A 20,509-nucleotide genomic window follows, 5' to 3' on the forward strand; every position below is an offset into this window, starting at 1 on the left:
AAAGTGCACAGCACTCAATAATTGCAAAAACACATACATATATATATATATATATATATTATATAGAAAATATACGTATACTTAATATATACATATATATACATTTGTGCTGAGTTTCATGATCGAAACAAAACTATATATGGAATATTGTCATATATATATATATATATATATATATATATATATATATATATATATATATATATATGTATATATGTGTGTGTATATACATCGATAAGTAGTACAACAAATCGAATGAATTTTCAATCTATCCTGCTCTCTTAAAAGTATGCTATATACTACTACACTACAATACATTTCTATATATGTTTAGCCTCGGAAATGGAATTCAGAGCATTCAGAAATAAATGCAAAAAAAGTGTTAACTTTTTGTTTTCCACAAGAAATTGAAAAACATAGTCGATCAAAAAAAAAGAAGAAAAATGTAAGCGAAACCAAATAAAAACTTAGACAAATATCAGAATCTGCTAGATTCAAAATGTGTAAACGGAAATTGTTAATACAGTGCTCGCTCGAATAGACGAATGTTTTACTGGACAACTTAATTTTATTTATAGCAAAAATTGATCATTTAATGGAATGGAATTGATGGACAAGGAATTTATAGTTTAAAATAAATAAAGTAAAACTAATGCTCAAAAAAAAAGAATTTTTAAATACAAACAACTTTCGAAATTTCGAGCGATCACCTTAAAATATGAATGTGCAATTTTATAATTGTATAAAGCAAATTGTTGTTATATTATTATAAATATTCATATTTAATATTATAATTGATGTACTCCATTATATGACTAGTTTGATCGGCAAAAAGGCAATTCTAACAAAAGAAGAAAAAAAAATGAAAATCCCTATATCATATCTAAACCACTATAAAACACACATCTTAAACATGAGAATTGAGTTGAAAATATATATAATAACGATATATATATATATATATATATATTATACAGATATATATAAACTATATGGCTTTATGGCATAGAATTCCTGTACCCTGTAACTGTATTTGTATCTGATGGCCATAAAATACACACACACACACAAACACACGCATGCATATATGTGTGTATATGTACTTAGATGAAAAATAAAAGTCATTTTGGCAATAATAAAGCATAGAACAAAGTTTAAAACCAACATAAACAAAGAAAACTTTAATTACCTTCTTGATGCGAGTCGAAACTAAATAATTTTGCGGAAAACAAGACGATTTAATAATAGTCTTCACTGAGATACCCTATGAAAAGCCTAAATTATAAATCTAATTTTAAGGGTTGAGATATCTTAACTAACCTGTGTTCAACTATAAGCCCAATATTTCGAATATCTTGATGAATTGGTGAATAATACATACCAAGAATCAAGGCTCTATATATGCCTATGGAATGCTGGCAATATGCTAAAAAATCATTTTAATATATTTATCACAATTTATATGTAAATTGACGTTGAGCTGTCCAATTAAATTCATTTGTTTTCTCTTGCTCAGAATTGGTATTCGAATAGTAACCGCATTTTTGCAATCAGTGCTCAATTTAAAAAAAAAAAAACAATTTTAATAACTGAAAAGAATTTCTGTTTGCGTAAATCGGCTAAATCGGTTTTATAGCTCACATAAACATTATGATCCAATGCGCATTGGCTTGCAATTAGTGGTGCCCCAAAGCTTATCAATTATGTTTTCAGATATCACTTTATTTATTATTATTCTAAGACTTTGAAGAACTTCAAAGCTTTGAACGATATAACTCACCGAACTCGCGCTCGCAATCTATCACATATCCCGGATTATCCATGGAACTTTTTTGCGCATTAACTTTGAGAAAAACCAAAAAAAAAATATATATATATATTATATATTTTACACGTACTGCAAATCGAAATGGTATGCTTTTTTTCTAGCTATATCTATAAATATATATATAGTTAAAGTCGAAGAAGGTTGATGCGACTTTTGTCGCTGCCAAATTTCGACTGGCAGTATTAAAACACCCAACACGGCAATTTAAGCATATTTATCTTTCGGTTAATGTTCTGCTCGACAATCTACCATCGTTTGATGGGCCAATTACAAATGGGTTCTGTAAACGAATGAATGATGTTCTGTATAAACAGAGAGTATATTCAAACTCATAAAACAAACCAAAAACATTTCGCTCGAAGTGAGTGTGCTCGGCTAACAAATTCTCCTCGATTAAAATAGATATCTCTTAATCTTACATATATTCCATATATATTCCGACAAACTTTGATAACAAAAAAAAAACAATTCAAAATTGCTTTCAGATACTTTTTTTGAGTATCAAAAGGCAATGATTTTTACATCATGGCCAAGTCTTCAGCAGCATGACAAAGTAAATCGTATTTGGGTTTCCGGTTCCGGTATTCGAATCCGTTATGGGACTCTGTGGAGCAAAAATATCGATTTCTGTAATTCGTATTTAACAAAATGTTCAATTTTAATTGATAATATTTAAATCACTGTCAACCTTTAACTGTTGTAAAATGTTCATTATTCGTTTACCAAGTTCGTTTCTGGGTTGAGTTCAATAGAATCAGAATAGTTCAATAGAATAGTCGACAGTTTCCTTATAAAACTTTACTGCTACATCATCGATACTTATGAAGTTTTCAAGACATGAAGATGATAATAAAATAGGTAAATAGGATCAAAATTAAGGCCATATCTTTTCAAATTCAAATAAAATTCGAGGTTTTTATGCGATCTTAATGAAAATATGTCTAAGTATATAATAAATATTAATTTAAAGGTTATATCTGAACAATTATGCCTTTTATTGCTATCGTAAATCGATTTGTATCGATATTCGCTTAACGGGAGCAGTTATCGATACAAATGTTGAAGCGTGTTTTATATTCCAAATTTGAAGAGTATCTGCGATCGGCTTACTCATACAGAAAGACAAACGGATGCTGATAAAGAATATATATACTTTATCGGATTGGATATGCTTCCTTCTGTCTGCTTTATACTGGTGCAGAACTACACAATTTTTCAAGGTATATAAAAGAGAATGGAGACTTGTTACACTTGTTACACTACTCGAGCATACCCTTTCGTCTACACTCTGGATGCTTACAGGGTAGCTGAGAAAGCCAATTGTCACACAAGAACTACGATATGGCGCAATAGCAATCGCGGGTTAACTGAGCAATAAAACTTATATAATCGCATAGATACCACGCTAAGAATAGCAGCGCTCTGCCCAATTTTGTGCAAGTCAGCGCCGGTGGGTTAAAAAACACTCTCACTCTTCCAGGGTTATAATGGTGGTGCAGTGCGGTATACAGTTATACAGAAGATGCTTAAATAAATATGTAATTGCTTTTATTATATACTTTGTGGTTGTTGTTGCCTTTGTTTTTTCTTAATGCAGAACACATGTTAACAATATAGTAACAAAAAAGAAAAAAGAAAGAAAGAAAAAACTGGTTGCTGTTAATGTTTCTGGAGGTGTTTTCAAGGTCGACTTTGGTCCGTTTCTTTTCGTGGAGTCTCATGACAAAAAAATTCAAATATATCTCGGAACAGCAGAAGTTTATGTAGATAAGTATTTTTATTAACAATAATCGATCAATTCGCAGTTATATTTGATCTTAAATGTAATACCTTACAGTAATAAAATAGATCATGATCCAGCAGGGTTTAGGAACCACAAAGAACAAAATAAGTTATTCTTTATTTTAACTTGCTCAATATATAATATAATTATATAATCTCATAAGCTTTATATAAATGTTGTGAAAACAATTTAAGTTCTATTTGTTTTCTTTATAGTGAAACAATTATTGCAATTACATAATCAGAGCCATATTTGAAGCACGACATTTGAATGATTGAAAATTAAGATAAGATAAGCTTGGCTTTTTGTAATCATGTTTTCCCTTAGAACAATATTAAAACCAAAAATAATTACAGCAAGAAAAGGAGAATAGCAATTAAATTACACGTTTTTTAGCAATTGCACATCAATTTCCAGATATATATTATAAACTGATGAGCTTATGTATAGAATAGGTATAACTTAGTACAATCATTTCTGCTTATTCTTAAAATTATATACATACATACATAATACATATATATATATATATATGTACATATGTATAGTAATTCGATAGTTGTAACAGTTTCCAAATACTGCTTTAAATTCGAATTTAAAAATCAAAATATGACTATAACATTTCATTATAATGATTGCTCAATTATATGCGGCACAGATTCAAACAGTTACGATGCACAAATATATATCTTTGTGTGGTATATATATATATATATATATGTATATATATATATGTAAATTTCCAAATTAAAATCAAAGTAAGCAAAATATGTAAATCAATGGCATTTATTGTATGGTTAGAAAACAACTTGAAAGAAAGTTAGAAACGTGCTTAAATTAGTAAATGAAGATGACGTCAAAACCATATAATAATGAAAAAAACAGATAATTTAAATGACTAAACTTTTATCTTGTACCGATTTCAAAGGTTTTCTTTGTGCATATCTCGACTCACACTCGATTTCTCTCCCTCTCGCTACCTCTTTCTCTCTCCCTCTCTCTCGTTGACAGACTCACCGCTTGCCATCGCTTTCTCTCTCGCTCCTTTGCTGCGTGTGCTCAGCTCTTCTTATCTATGGGCGATAGCTATCTATTTGTATACTTCTGGATTAAGGTTTACGAAGCTGTCTTTGAGGATTAGAACGAAAGCCGAGTAGCTATTAAAACATGGCTCACAATATTTACACAAAACCAGAGTACGTAAAATTGTTAAGCTTTCGACTTAGCAATTACTAAGTATATACAGAGATATATACACACACATATACATATGTATATATATATAATAAGTATTTGTTGTTTAACATTTATCTTCTAGTAAGTTGGTAACAGGCTTACATAGGTTGGCATTATCTTAAAAACACGTAGTCACAATAAAAATGTACGAAATATTTCTATTTACTTAACTGAAGACAAACAGTAAAAAACAACAAAAACCCAAAGCTAACTAAATCAACCGCTGCAAAGTGATGAGATGAGAAAAGAAAATCATAAATGTCTTCCATTATTTTTTCTATGATAGATAGTTGTAAGTGGGGGAATTGTTAGTTTAGTTAAAACTCGCTTTGTTTTCTATACAAATCAACGTTTATTAGAAAAAAATTTGTTTTCCATAGTCAATAGTTACAATGTTCATTGAACCGTAAACATGTCTTTTAAAAGGCAAATTACACAATATATAATCAAGTAAATGGCCTTTTCGCTATAGTTATTGCTTTAGTTAAAATCGAATCGAATAAAAAATATTTAAAAAAATGTAAAATACACAATCATCATAGTAATAATAATATTAATAATAATAATAATCGTAACACAAAAACAGTAAATCTTGCAGAATTGAAGGACCTATATATATGTATGTATATATATATAGTATATAATGCTTAGGCTGGGAATTGTACAGCACAGCGGTATCTGTGTGCAACTACCTCAGAGGCGAGGTGCTGCGCTTTAGATGAATGCAAATACATTTAGAGTTGTATGGAGAACATTTCAAGTGTAGCTGGATGCGAGCACAAAAACTGCGTAAAAACGACTAGGATGAACCAGGAGCGTAACTGGAGAGAACTGGTGTGCTAAATGGATTGTACTCGCACTCTACAATGTGTTCACATGGTTTGACGGGGGCGGGGTGCGGGGCGGGGTTGGAGTATAGACTTATGCGCCTTATTATGTTATCGATCAGCCTAAAATTGAAATGGGGGCGTGTCGCGACAGGTGTGCGAACCCATTGGTGTAATAACCACATGCAGGGAGAGCGTATTCTGCTTATTGCCCGTTAGATGTGGACTCAAAGAGCGCGATGTGAGCTCCTCGTACGGCAATAGATTATCCAAATTGATGACACGCGCCACCTCCGAAAAGTATTCCGATCGCTCCACCACAGTCCGTATATGGGCAATCTTATTCTGTTCACCAACAATCAGCACAGCAATCTAAAAAACGGGCATTTACCTATTATATATACAGATATATTTAGTTATATATATAGTGTACCTTAAAACGTTCCTCGCCAATATTCTGGTGCTTGCATGTGACTCGCAGTCGCACCGTGTTGAGTGAACAGCCGGGCACATCCTCACCACACACCATTTTGGCCTTATTATATCTGACGCCGCGCGGAAAGAATTCAATTTCCCAAGTCATGCATGAATCTGCAAAAAGGATTTTGTTAATTTCGAATTGAATCGAATCATATCATTAAATAGTACATAATGCTATATATATTCTTATTAGACTATCAGCATTTTAATTACAAGTCCTCTACACAAGATACATATCTTTATCTTCCCATAACCTTATCGAAATATAAACGACTTCAATGCGGAATTAGCCTCTGGCAAAAATGTGTACAGTATTATTTCAAAGTCTCTCAATTTCTCATTAATTTACTTCTTTGATTGACATATAATAATTAAACGGATAGAAAATTTGCTGATCTGAGTTTGTTCAATATCAAAAGCTGTGTTTCTTAATGATATGCTTACAGTTGATCAATAATCAGGGTTTATTATATGTTAATAAGAACACTATGTCTTCTTCGGAAATCGATTTTTATCGATTTATTCTCGTAACATATCGATACAATTTAACAAATTTGATTTGCAAGAACTTATCTGCCAAATCAAATTGGTCACATTTATTTGGCTATTGATGCTGATCAGGAATATCATCATATTACGAATATTATATTCCGTCTGCCTGTTATATATATAATGGCACCCTTTTCCCCATTTTATTGTATTAAATTTAAAAAAAAAAACTAATATCTATCTATATCATATAAGATATAGCAGTACTATGGATAAGATAGATAGATAGACTCACCATCTTCAGTCTCGGCGATGTGACGTTGGGAAAAGAAGCAGGTGACATAGTTTTTATAGTGCTCGATCTCATCGAAATTGTGGACATCGATCCGAACACTCCACGTGTCGTTCCAGTAGAGACGCGGAGTGAACTGCAGTTCGCCGCATTCGGTTTTGCGCACCTCTCGCACCCGATCCTCCTGCCCCGACTGATAGCTCATGCCGATGGCAATCCGTTCGACGAGGAACTCCTTGTGGTATTCGACCAGCGGCACAATTAGCAGATGCGACAATTCACGTGGCGTCATCATGCCAAATCGTATATGCATGACAGTCTGCTCGATCAGTTCCATGAAGGTATTGGCCCGCTTCTCGGCACTGAGGCCGGGCATCGCTTCGATGAGGTCGCGTCGATGGAGCAACCAGGTCTGCAAGATGGTAAACAATTTGTACTCGCTGGTAATGACAATGTCATTCTGTTGTAGGAGCAACTGTAATATGGCCGGATCCATATCGATGAAATCCTTCGATTCGGCGACCATTTCCAGATTCCATTTGAGGAAACGCTTAAGCGTCTCGGTGAGATCATTATGCGTGGGCGTAAACGATAGTGTATACTGTAGCCAGGATACCAGATAACCACTGGTTGCCGCCTTTGCGACATTCTTATTCATATAGCCGACGCACAGTTCGATGAGATCCCGCACATTGTATTTGTCGGAGAGCGCCAGCATCGGCATCACCGTCTGCAGCGTCACCTCAATATGACCCACATATAAATATTTGATGAACTGTGGAAAGACGGCCGAGCAGCAGGCCTCCTCGTGCAGCTCAATCACATCCTTGCTGCACTCGTTCCACTCCCGATTCATGAGCATCACTTGAAAGACATCGCTGCTCGCGCACAATATGACCCGATGTGCCGGATACTCCCTGCCATCCACCAGCAGCACAATGTCCGACATTAATTGCTCCGCATACACAGTCGCCATCTTATTGAGCACGCTGTTCGCATCAATCATCTAAAGCACAGGATTAATTAATATAAAACGAAGGAGGGGGGGATTCTCTTTACTTACTGTGCTGGCGCCATCTTGTGCCTCATCCGTTTCCAAGCACTTGCGCCGCTTTGCATCCTGATCATCATTGAGATTGGTGCCGCCAATTTCGTTGCCGCCATTTGTAGAACTAGATGCTGCCGCCGCCGCTGCTGAGACAGCTTCGCCAGCTGATTGGGCAGCAGGCCCATTGGAGCCCGCAGCAGGAGGAGGAGGAGTAGCGGCAGCAGAAGCAGCAGCTACACCACCAACAGCACCACTTACACCAGCTACAGCAGCTGCAGCAGCAGCAGATGCAGCAGCAGCAGCAGCACTTCCACCAGCAGCACCGCTGCCACCTGCACCGCCAGAGGCCGCAGCGCCTCTGCTATTTGCGTTCATACAAAAACTTTGCGAGCGATTTATACACTCTCTGTCTCTGTCTCTGTCACACTGTCACCTGTGTGCAGCTGGAGCAGCAAGAGCAGCAGCGGGAGCAACAACGGCAATAAGAGAGAACACAAAAAGAAATGAAAAAGAAATGCGAAATCGATCGATGTGGCAGCACTGGCTGGACTTGGGCGTCTACAGCACCAGTTGTGCACGAGCCGTGGGAAAGGACATGCCCAATTGCTTTACCATGAAATTTAGCAGCGCGATGGAAAACAACAAATTGCGTTTGTGGATTAGTGTGACCGTACTGCTGCAACGAGAAAAATACCACGGCGAAAGCTGCAATCAAAATACCAGCCATTAATACCAAGTGGCACTTTTAAGCCAAATTATACAACGTTAATTTTAGAATATGCGATTTTTGAATCAATATAAATAAACAAAATATAAATGTTGCTGATTCACTTAAACAAATTAATGACTAACATTTTAAGTCAAAAGTCTTTCAACGCAACGTGAAAATAACTTTAGTTGGATGATAATCGAAAAGTAAACTAAAAATAATAATAATAATAACAACAATCAGTTCACGATTCCAAAATTGTTTTTATTAGGTTACTTCAAAGGATAAATTCATTTACAAGAATTGTGCTTAAAACAAAAACTAAAAGAGATGTTCAATGTTGGAAAGTGGAAAGTTGAGATCAAACATGCCAGATATTCCTACTTGTTGTTGTTGTACATAAATAGACTATATTTAAATTCAAATGTTTCTACAACATATAATATCTCATCTCGAAATTGATATTTGGCACATGTGAAACAAAACTTAAGAGCAAGTAAACAAGCAAAGTAATGCAGCTAAAAGGACAACACGAGCAACTAACACAAAACTAAATTGTATAATTCCATTACTTCAAATACAAATTGATTGTTTTTTTTCTTTTCTTTTTTTTTTTGCTGTCTTTTCAAATGTTTCTCATCTTTTCTTTTTTGCTATTTATGTAAATGGATGCCTACTTGTACCAAAAAAAAAAAAAAATGGCACAACTCTATTAAAGGATGCCCACATAGAGGCAGGCTAACAGAAATTGGATGACTTTGGCGCGATGATGACAATCGTTAATGTTATTGTGTATATGTCTTTGTTGTTGTTGTCGCTGTTGTTGTTGTTGTTCATTTCAGGTTGGGATTTAGAGCTCATCGTGTCCAATGAATTTCTTGATATAGGCCTGCAGTTCGGGCAGGGATCGGCTGCCCTCGTACTCATTCTGCCGCTGGCCATTCTTATAGAGGAAGAGCGTCGGATAGCCCTCGACCTGTTGATCGATGCAGATCTGTCTGTTGTCCGGCGATGTGCAATCGACTTTGGCAACAGATATGCCAGCATCGCTGGCCAGCGCCTCCGTTGCCAACTGTTCCCAGGTGGGCTGCAATTTTTGGCAGTGTCCACACCATGGTGCATAGAACTTGATGAAGGTGATGCCATCGGCGGTTGCCTGTTCGAATTCATCTTTGCCATTTAATTGGAGTACGGTTTGTTTTTTGGTTGCGTCCAGTGCATCTTTGGTGGCATCGTTTACATCGTTGCTGCCGCTGGGGGCACCAATCATTTTCTCCACATAGGTCTTCAGTGTGGCCAAATCACGGGCACCAGCATATTTCTCAATCTTTTTGCCATCCTCAATCCAGAGCAGCGTCGGATAGCCCTTCACCTCGAAATCCTGACAGATGCTCCGATATTGAGTGCAATCGATTTTTGATATCGTTGCCGCCGGCTCCTTAACCAGCGCGTTGGCCAGCTCCTCCCACGTGGGCGCCAAATGCTGTCGATTAAAGCATGATCAATTAATATTTTGGATTTGATCAGGGATTATATGATGGAGTTAACAATACCTGACAGTGACTACACCAGGGCGCAAAGAATTTCACAAAATGATTGCCACTCGAGACGTGCTTGGCGAACGTATCCTCGGTGAGCTCAACGACCTTGCCCAAATTCGGATTCTGTTCATCCTTCAACTGTTGACCGCTCAGATCCTCGGAGGCGGGCGTATTCAGTTCCTGATTGATGAAATCGGTAATCGCTGGCAAGTCCCGGGTACCCTTGAATCGCACCGATTCCGTCTCGCCCAATTTGAAGAGTCGCAACGTTGGATAGCCGGTCACCTGATGATCGGCGCACAGTGTCTGATGCTTTGTGCAGTCCACCTTGGCAATCTTCACCTTGGGCTCATCGATATTCATGATCTCAGCCAGCTGCTCCCACAATGGATGCAGACGCTTGCAGTGGCCGCACCTGTGTGAAGAACAGATGTTAATTAATGATATATATTTTTGTCGTTAAATTAATAAATAAAAAGCTAACTCAGAAAGCCAGATGCGTTTTAAAATTAACCAAGTGAGGAAATCGTTTAAGTGTAATTTCTTAATATTGATAAACTAATTGTTAATTTGAACAGTAGATGCTTTAAGGCTTTTTGAGCAATTTAAACAATTTCGTAATCTAGTTTAAAATCACGTATTGATAAGGCTGATTATTATGAACACTATAAGCTGAGGAAGTTAACTAATGATATATCTGATAAGAGCTGATTTAAAGCCACAACTTAGAAAGGGGAAGTACAAAATGCTTAAAACTATAGCATCAAAAACTAGAACATTGATCTCAACGAACCCAACTAGGCGAGTAGCTACAATCTCTTGATAAGAAATCGTGGAACAAAAAATGATTCACAATAGAAGTGAAATTTAATGAAAACAATCGTCTCGTGGATCATCAACATTTTTCGCGTTTATGGCCCCAAACCTTAATATACATATACGATGATAATAATATCATATATGTGCGTATGTATTGCGTGCGTGTGATGATGTGTAGAGAACTGATTAGAACCGGGCGCTTAACTAAGTATTAGTGTGTAATTACAGTGTGTCAATCAATGGCAGTTCTTCATCCCAGTGGAACCTAAACGCAAAGCTCCCTTTTGACCGGTTCAAGCCCCTTATCGTGGTACGTGTTCAAAATGCAACAAAACCAACAAAAACTACATATAATATTACACACTTGTTTAAATGTTGTCAAGTAGGACAATGTACTCTAAACAATAATATGTGTGTTATAACAAGAAAATATGTTTTTTTTCTAATGTTTTTTTCTTCTCGTTTTTTTTTGGTATGCTTGCCAACACATGTTTAAACACATGTACTCATGTACACAGGTAAACAGGTATGTGTGTGTGTGTGTGTATGTTGTTCCTGTGTATGCACAGATGTTTTTTTTTTAAGATTGCGTGGCTGCATTTGTATGCGTGTCTTGTGTGTGTGTGCGTTTCTGGAACTTTACTTATTTGCCGGCACTGTTCCCAATAGGAAATAAAACTGCCAAATTGTCAAAAAAAAAAGAAAAAAAAACAAAGGAACGAAAAACGAAAGAATAGAACTTTTAATATTGCTTACCATGGCGCAAAAAACTTAACAAAGACATTGCCGGCACCAATAACCTCATCGAATGTTTCCGGGTCCAGTTCGATGGCGAATTGCTTTTGATCTGTTTGTTTTTGCTCCTCGTCGGTGGCGGCTCTGGCCAAATATGGCGAAATGCTTAATGCACAGGCGGCGCACAGCAGCGGAACAATTGATTTAAATAACATTTTGGACTGTGCTTAAAACTGATTGACTGCCGTTGCCGTTGCCCCGTCTTAAATACGACACAATGAAATATGTTCGCTGGTCGGCAGTGTGACCAAACTGTGTGTGACACAGCAAATACCATGACGGGTATCGATGCTTCATCATCATGATAACGATACTAAGTATATTTTAATTTAATGCGGATCGTTTTTACAGCTGTTAATCAATTGCGAGACTTGACAAATTTGCTTAGTTGAATTAAGTAAGTTAATGTTTAAGCATTGCATTATTAGATTGAGGAAAGACTATCTAATTTGAAGTTCATTGTTTCATCTTTCCAGTTGAGACTACTTCAGTTTTGATCTGTTATTTTTTATTCATCCTAAAAGTATACTCACAAAAATAGTTGATTTTCTGAAACCTGTTTATAGATTTTAATGCTTATCGACTAATGTTTGTGGTTATATATTTCTATATATTGTATAAGCCTGGAATTAGGAGAAAAATGAACAAATATAAGATAAATTAAACGCACATTTATGCAAATAAAAAAAAAACTTCAATTAATTTATATTTCCATTTATTCAAGTATGCTTTTTCAAAAGAGTTTGAAAGGCTTTTCTCCTCAATCATGATCACTGTCATTTTTTGTCTTTCCCGGATGTTATTGGCCCAACATCAACTGCCAGATGTTCAATTTTTATTTCAGACATGTTGATTATGTATAAAATGCGGAGTCTATTTGTACACATGATTATAGGTTATATATCTATAATTTCGCCACACAATTATCGAAGGGTTGTTTGAAAACACACAGAAATACAATTATTATTCATAGACAATATTATTTTTCTGCGATCATATCCACATATTACTGAATTAGACGATGTATATGAAATCGTTGACTTTAGCTGATTAGCTTTGAGTTTAGAGTGATTCCCAAATAGAATTTGGAGACATATAGAAAACAGTCTTGAAAGTAGTTGTGCCATTAAAAATAGCACTTCTTTACTTTGCCTCACAAAGCAACTAAATATAATGTAGAATTAACATTAAATATATATGTATACATATATTTTGTTTCTTTTTAAAATATCGATTGCATTTAGTTTTGATTCTCATTTTATGCCCAAACTCTTGAACTGTGACTTAATAGCTAAAGTTTGTCCAAGTTACTCAGTAACTTGAAGCGCCAATCATTTTGCGTATCTGCTCGAACGACAGCCAAAAGGTGAGCGACCAAGGCGCCATCCGGATCCAGCAGGGCAAAAAACCCTTATAGAGCGCCACGAAACCCTCCCTAGCAACAGTCTGGCGCAGGCAATCCACAGATCCTCGATAGAGCAGACCACTGCAAATAGGAATGGAAGCATATATACAGAAACAATTAGTAAAGCAAGATATAAGAGTGCGCTAGTCGAAATATATCAAAAGAATCTTTCCTACTAAGCGAATCTAGAGAACCCATCTATATATCAGACAGATGCAAAATAATTTTAAATGCAAATATGTTACACAAATGAATTAAGCGAATCTAGAGAAACTATATACATATTAGGTAGATAAACAAATAATTTTGAATACAAATAACTTGTGCTCCCCACAACTTGAGTAGTTATTAATATGATTTGTCAAGGCGAGTGCTTTAAAATCAAAGTCTCCTACGTATATGCGCTACAGAGATTGAGGGATTACGTACCGGCCCATTTCATCGGTGGGCTGATTCATAATGCGGGTCTTAACCACATCGGCTGGAGTGCCCATGATGGCCGCAACAAAGCCCGCACAGATGGACGCAAGCACATGGACCGTGTGACAGTCGGGCATTTGGAGGCGATGCATGATCAGATGCTTGATCGTATCGTATGTGGTCAGATCACCGAGATTGACAAGTGCGGCACGCTGCACATTGGGTATGCTGCCCTTCCACAGACCCTTGACGCCGCCACGCTGAATGATCTGTTTTAGGGCATGCGCCGAGCCATGCACCCTCGGCGCCTCACCCATCAGCCGGCGTCGTCCCTCCATCTGGATCTGCACCTTGACCAGATCAGCGGGCGAGGCGAGCCATTGAGCAACGGCACCAGCTGTCACACCGCATATCGCCGACTTCCACACGGGCAGCGCCTGACTTCCGTTTTGAGTGAACTCCTTGCGCATCAGATCGTAGCTGCAGATCCGCACCCCGCTATCAATATAACAACAGGCGACATTAGTTTTCGATCAAGCCAATTACTGGCGATTATAATTATTTTTGTTATGCTAGCAATGCTAAAAAAAATATAAGGAGTGCATTTTTGATACCCTTGCAGAGATGTTTCCCGGTTTTAGTATGAGCATTTAGCCGATTGCATATAAAAAGTATTTGATGAGAACTTGTTTACATGGGGTATATATCAGACAACTATATCAACGGCATAGATATTATACAGATCAAAATGGGAATAATCTTTAGATTTAATGGACTTATTCTGCAAGGGTATTTCAGCTTTGGCATGCCAAAGAAAGCAGTTCTTCTTTCTGGATTTTGATTGTTAAATTGTTTTTTCGGTTTTTTTTTGTTTTGTTTTTTTTTTTTGCCCACCTATAGACGACGTGTCTGTAGAGCGCCGGCGTCACGCCCTGCCACAATTTGATGGCGCCCTCCTCGCGTACAATGCCAAAGGCGGTGGCGACCATGCCGCGATATTGCATCTGGTAATAGGGGGGTGGTTGGGTTGGTTGGTCAGTTGTTTCTCGGTTACTCAGAAATATGCATCATAGAACATATAGGCTATCCAATACACAAGTACACACAACACACACGCAACAAAATAGTTGTAAATTTGTCACATTTAACAAAAACACACACAAAACGAGAGATGTGGCATAAGAAGTTTAGTGTGAGGGGAGTGGGGTGGAGGGTTGAGTGTGGTTTGAGTGAATAACATTTAGAGTTGACTACTACAGCATTACAACAAACATAAGAGCACACGCAGTCAGCTGATCTCGATCTTTATATGCCTCTAATATCCATATCTATCTATCTATCGGATGGACATACCACAAAAATAACCCCATTTATTTGGCTTATCAATTGATAATGAGTATTAATCATAGCAGATAAATTAAAAATAAAACAAGCAGTAATTAACTTCGGCAAACCGAAGCCATCCAATAAAGTTGAATACCCTTGCAGTTGCGATAATTAATTACAATTCGTATTCTTATTTGAAATCTCGCCTATCTACGCAATAAATCAATTAATATTCATTATTGTACAACTACTACTTTCTGGCAGTTTCACTTTCACGAGCGTTCACTGTATCACAGAAAAAAATAAAACAAAAAATAACATAAATACAATAATATAAAGTGATAAGAGTAACAACAAAAGTATCGTTCAAGGCTAACAAACCTGCATTTTAATCGAAATAAAAGCCGTTATCTGCATTAAATAATAATTGTTATCGTTACTGTTACTGTTATCGATTGTAGAAAAACTATATGAGCAAGATGAGATCGCAATTTGATAGTGGAGATAGTGATAGTGACAGATAGAGTGTAATGGAGACAGGCACACGGATATTGTTGTGGAGTGTGGCGGACACAGTTATAAGATGATATTGTGGTATCGTTTGTAACATATAGCCTGCAAGGATATAGATACATATATATATGCATATACAATATGCATTTACATATACATATATATATGTATTTATAAGGTTGTATTAGCAATTGGCAATTAGCAAAGCCGGGTTCAAAAGCGAAGCATGCATTAAACACCAACAACAACAGCAAGCGCTTGACACCAAAACTGAACTCAAAGAGGAATAACAAAAAAAAAAAACAAAACGAAAGAAAACTACTCACATTTGATTTGACGGCGCCAATGGTGGCCACACTGGCCGCCTCGCCTTGGATCTGCAGTCGCGTCTTTGTCAGATCTAACGGATATGTGGCCAGTTCCGCAACAGAGGCAGCAACAACCGATACAACATACGTGCAGGCAAAAGAATCCGCATAATCATATTTAACCGGTCGCAGCTGATGGCGACCGCTGCTGCTGCTGTTGTTGGCTGCTGCTGCACTCGCTGCAGTTGTTGCTGGATTAGCGTTCGCATCGCTGTTGGGCACACTAGCCGTGGTTATGGCAGCAGCAGCAGAAATTGTCTGTGACGCTGGCATGCTTCAACTGTAATTGTTAATAAATTATAATTACTAAGAAAACAAATATATATATATATATGACAACTATTTCGATAAGCAAAAAATAAATAAATTTATGCCCAGCTGCGATTCTGACTGCGCTGCTGCTGTTTTTGCTAAATATTTGTTTTGGATCCCGTGACTTTGATTTGTTGCTTGATTCAACGCACGGATTCAACTTATTAAAGGATGCTGTTTAGCTCTTCGTGTATATAATTTACATAACATACGGCAACAACAGCAGCAGCAACAATAACAAAAAGCGCCAACGCTTGCCAACAACGTCAAAGTACAAAAAAATAAGAAAAACAACACAAACAAAAATCAGAACCAAAATTAGTATTTGGTTTTTTTTTTTTTTGGTTAGTGCTTCGCTCGCCTTTTATTCGGTGGCCGCAGTGAACGCCGTGTATTGGCGCTATATATTCAATTAAACGCACGAACTTGATCGGCTATTCATTGTAGTGTTGATATTGCCCGTATATTATTAGTATGTATTTTCTTATCAACTTCATCAATAAAACAAAAAAATATCTGTGTCACAAAAACAAATCCAAAACTGACGACAGTGCTGCAAAGCGTTCAACTAGTGGCAGCACCGCTCATAGTTGCCACCTGGTTGAACATTTTTGCATTTTCTAGTACATTTTTTTTACGTTTACATAATGAGCATAATAAATTTCTAAAGTAAACTTATTTGATTTATATATTGTATGCTCTTTAAAGGCAAAATATTTGAATTTATGTTCAAAATTAAATTTAAATATATTTATACTGAGCACAACAAATTTGCAACGTAATGAGCTACAAATATTTTTGAGAGGGAAAATATTTGAATTTATGTTGAAAATAACACGTAATAACATTGATACATTTGTAAATGCGCGACACCGATAGTGTGGTGGAGATAAGCATCGATAACGATAACGATAGGTGAACGCAGCAGACAGCTGTTTATGATTTAATTGGCCTTGCTATTTCAAAACGAGCTTTGTCTGCTATTGCTTCGCTACTGCTTACTGACTTTGTTTACTATGCGCTGAGCACAAGCCCGTAACGAGTTAACCATTGCACTCATCGAATCGAATCTAACCCAATTACGACACCAGCCAATATAAATATTGCCAATCGCAATAGCAACAAGAAGAAGACGTACACGTTAATCATTCATTAATGTAAGTAGAAATATGGCTCAAATCGCATGAATCAAATTCTGATATATGTGTGTTGTGTGTGTTTATGTGTGTGGCATTAGTATGAGCAAGATGGAAGATGCAAGTGCGACAGCGACAGCAACAGCCGCGCCCAAAGCGCAGCAGCTGGAAACATATCGAGCATACATTGTCACATGGAATGTTGGCAGCCGATTTCCGGATAATATTTCGCTGCGTCAGCTGCTCGGACTGCATGACGATGCCAGCGGGAAGGCGGATGATGAGGATCTGCCGGATATCTATGCGATTGGATTGCAGGAGGTGAATGCACAACCCCAGCATCAGGTGATCGGCCTGTTCAAGGAGGATCCGTGGACGCACAAGGCAAAGCAACTGTTGCGGGGCTATAATTACGTGGCCGTGAAGACCGAACAGATGCAGGGCCTGCTGCTGACGATGTTTGTGCGGCGACAGCATGTTGAGCATCTGAAGGATATGGAGGCGGAATTTACACGTACCGGCTTTGGTGGCATTTGGGGCAATAAGGGTGCGGTCAGCATACGGTTCACGCTGTACGGCTGTGGCCTGTCCTTTGTCGTTGCCCACTTGGCGGCGCATGATCATCAGTTGGACGAGCGCATTGAGGACTATAAACAGATACTGGAGAATCATCATTATCATGTGAAACGTTATCGGGAGATCTATGATCATGACTATGTCTTCTGGTTTGGTGATCTCAATTTTCGTCTCAATGGCAGCGATACGGCGACGGAGGTGCGCGACGCTCTACGGGATGAGCAGCAGCACGACGCACTCATCCAGCGGGATCAGCTGTACGACGTGCGCGAGAAATCGCAGATGGCGTTTCAGGTGCTCCACGAACGTCTGCCCGCCTTTCCGCCCACATTCAAATTCAAGGAGGGCACCAGCGACTATGATTTGAAGCGTCGTCCGGCGTGGACGGATCGCATTATGTACGCCGTACAGCCATCAAATCGCCAGCCCGGCATGCAGCTAGCCATCGAGCAGTGCTCGTATAAATCCCATCCCGCCTACAACATCAGCGATCATAAGCCGGTGACCAGTGACTTTACACTCAAATTGTATCCGAATTATCGGGCGCCCGGCGTCACATTTACGCCGTTATCCGTTTGGTTGATTGGCGATGAGAATACGGTGGAGTATCGCAAGCAAATTGAATTCGATGAGGGACCAAACGATTGGATTGCCATCTATGGCATTGAGTACGCCAGTCTGGCGCATTATGTGGCCTACGAGTATGTGAATCAGGCGGAGTCCCCAACCTCATCGGATTCCAATCAGGAACGTGATTACTTCGATACGCCGGCACCGCATCATCGTAGCGAACGACATCATCATCGCAATCGGCAGCGATTGCGTCGTCAGCAGGTCGCCAACGAGGAGCTGGTGCGTCTGGATTTCGCCGACGATGTCGAGCTGCGTCATGGCGAACAATATGTTCTCATCTATTTCCGCAGCACCGGATTGCGTGGCGTGACCAGCGTGTCGGGCATCTCGGCTCCATTTGTTGCAGAGAAGCGAAGTGGCTCACCACATCGCACGGAATACCATGTTGACTAGCTAGCGGAGGCCTTGGACATTTATATAATTTAGTCAAAAATCGACGGAACATTTGTTGGCCTTGTTTCTTATATAGTTAGCTTTATTTGTTGCAATTTCCGATCTATGCATGTATATGATCTATATGTAGTCGCATTTGTAGACCGTTTACATTAATACACTATATCAATTTCGATGAGACTTTAATCCATTCCTTTTGTAAGATATAAGTTCCTGATAGTATTCCTCCTTTTCTGGGAAAGTAACGCCTATAAAACTTTGCTTCAGATATTGCTTATATCTTTGAATACCCTTTCTTTTGCTTGGCATTTTTAAGCATGCATTTTTTTAAAGCCATAACTGGCATTTTTCTTTATACTTTCCAATTTGATGAACTATTCACAGAGAAAAATAAATGTGTGTGTAGACTGTATATTATTATAATAGTTATATCTATTCGAAAACTTGTTGGATGATTACTATATTCATATTTATTCATGTTCAGCAAATGCAATTAACCTGCAGAAAAAGAGTATTTAGATTCGGCATACGTATGAGAGAATTGTGTACAAGTTGTGCATAGTTGGTTTGCGCAATGATCTTTATTTATATAAATGATGTCGCATTGTTGAAGCATTTGAAGCGTTTCTCAACCCGGTTTTTGCATTTAACTGAAATCGCAAGTCCCATAAAGGTTATAATTACGTCACAGATACAGATATATTGCCACACCTGTCTGCTGCCTCGTTTGCATACAATCGAAATTTTGCCCGCAAGAAAGCTGACAAATTTCGGGCTAGATTGAGGGAGAATCAGAGAATCAACTAATCATGAAATGAGAAAAACGTTTTGTTATGCTTTTGTTTTGTTTTGTTTGCTTTAATATATATATATATATATATATATAAATGAGTTTTTATTTATTTGTAGGGGAGATGCATATTTATTGATGAGCATATAAATTAAGTATAAATATAAAGTATAAATACTATATTGTAGTTGCCTGTGCTAAGTTAGTCATCATCACTTTTCTGCACAGAATAATGATATAGTAGATAATACACGTAACATATATAAATATAAATATATATGTATATATATATATATATAGTTTGGTTAGCCTATATAGCTGCACAAATTGTTTGCTGAGTTTTCAGTTTTCGGTTTCGTTTAATTGCCCCTTTTCCGACAATTTTTCCTCGACTGTTTATCTATAAAAATGTTGTGCGCAATAAATTAAAAAAAAAAAAGAACAAAAAAAGCGCACACGCCTTGAAAAATGATTGGGTACGCTCCATAAATAATCAGAAAAGATATTCGAAAAAATACACACATATATATTATATATATATGTAAATATACATATATAAACGCATTTACTTCCCATTAACGATTTCTTTAATCTTTTGTTGGCGCTGACTAAACACATTTTCCAAATAACTGCAGACTTTTCAATTTCAATTGTTCGAGCTACTTAATTAAATACTAATCGATTCTGAAAAAAATATACACTTAATTCTAATTGGGCAAATATGCGCTGATCAGTGTTACAAAATGTGTAAAAGTTGAAATTTAAAATATATCTGGTATATGTATGCATA

At 37.3% G+C, this 20,509-nt stretch overlaps 4 protein-coding genes across 7 annotated transcripts; 1 reads left to right on the top strand and 3 right to left on the bottom strand.

The window, feature by feature from the left end:
* Positions 1–5,180: 5,180 nt before the first annotated feature.
* LOC6566262 (BTB/POZ domain-containing protein 17) lies at positions 5,181–8,812 on the bottom strand. The gene is made up of 4 exons (XM_001992090.3): positions 7,999–8,812; positions 6,939–7,941; positions 6,108–6,265; positions 5,181–6,046 (listed from the first exon to the last, which is right to left on the bottom strand). Exons 1-4 carry the CDS (start codon positions 8,356–8,358, stop codon positions 5,798–5,800), a joined length of 1,770 nt encoding a protein of 589 aa, XP_001992126.1. The 5' UTR covers positions 8,359–8,812; the 3' UTR covers positions 5,181–5,797.
* Positions 8,813–8,938: 126 nt separating this feature from the next.
* On the bottom strand, positions 8,939–12,107 carry LOC6566263 (thioredoxin domain-containing protein 5 homolog). The gene is made up of 3 exons (XM_001992091.3): positions 11,809–12,107; positions 10,246–10,648; positions 8,939–10,175 (listed from the first exon to the last, which is right to left on the bottom strand). Exons 1-3 carry the CDS (start codon positions 12,000–12,002, stop codon positions 9,543–9,545), a joined length of 1,230 nt encoding a protein of 409 aa, XP_001992127.1. The 5' UTR covers positions 12,003–12,107; the 3' UTR covers positions 8,939–9,542.
* Positions 12,108–12,545: 438 nt separating this feature from the next.
* Positions 12,546–16,756, bottom strand: LOC6566264 (mitochondrial uncoupling protein 4). 4 transcript variants are annotated; one of them, XM_001992092.3, is made up of 5 exons: positions 16,553–16,756; positions 15,838–16,159; positions 14,567–14,676; positions 13,682–14,170; positions 12,546–13,333 (listed from the first exon to the last, which is right to left on the bottom strand). In XM_001992092.3, exons 2-5 carry the CDS (start codon positions 16,150–16,152, stop codon positions 13,159–13,161), a joined length of 1,089 nt encoding a protein of 362 aa, XP_001992128.1. In that variant the 5' UTR covers positions 16,153–16,159; positions 16,553–16,756; the 3' UTR covers positions 12,546–13,158. The 4 variants fall into 4 exon arrangements, with proteins under 4 accessions (XP_001992128.1, XP_032594473.1, XP_032594474.1 ...); XM_032738582.2 differs by lacking the exon at positions 16,553–16,756 and adding an exon at positions 16,404–16,428; XM_032738583.2 differs by lacking the exon at positions 16,553–16,756 and adding an exon at positions 16,344–16,365.
* A 347-nt stretch (positions 16,757–17,103) lies between these two features.
* On the top strand, positions 17,104–19,341 carry LOC116805651 (inositol polyphosphate 5-phosphatase K). The gene is made up of 2 exons (XM_032738922.1): positions 17,104–17,348; positions 17,429–19,341. Exon 2 carries the CDS (start codon positions 17,430–17,432, stop codon positions 18,927–18,929), a length of 1,500 nt encoding a protein of 499 aa, XP_032594813.1. The 5' UTR covers positions 17,104–17,348; position 17,429; the 3' UTR covers positions 18,930–19,341.
* Positions 19,342–20,509: the final 1,168 nt, after the last annotated feature.

The sequence above is a fragment of the Drosophila grimshawi genome, unplaced genomic scaffold, assembly GCF_018153295.1.
Source record: "Drosophila grimshawi isolate 15287-2541.00 unplaced genomic scaffold, ASM1815329v1 contig_848, whole genome shotgun sequence".
Lineage (NCBI taxonomy): Eukaryota > Metazoa > Arthropoda > Insecta > Diptera > Drosophilidae > Drosophila > Drosophila grimshawi.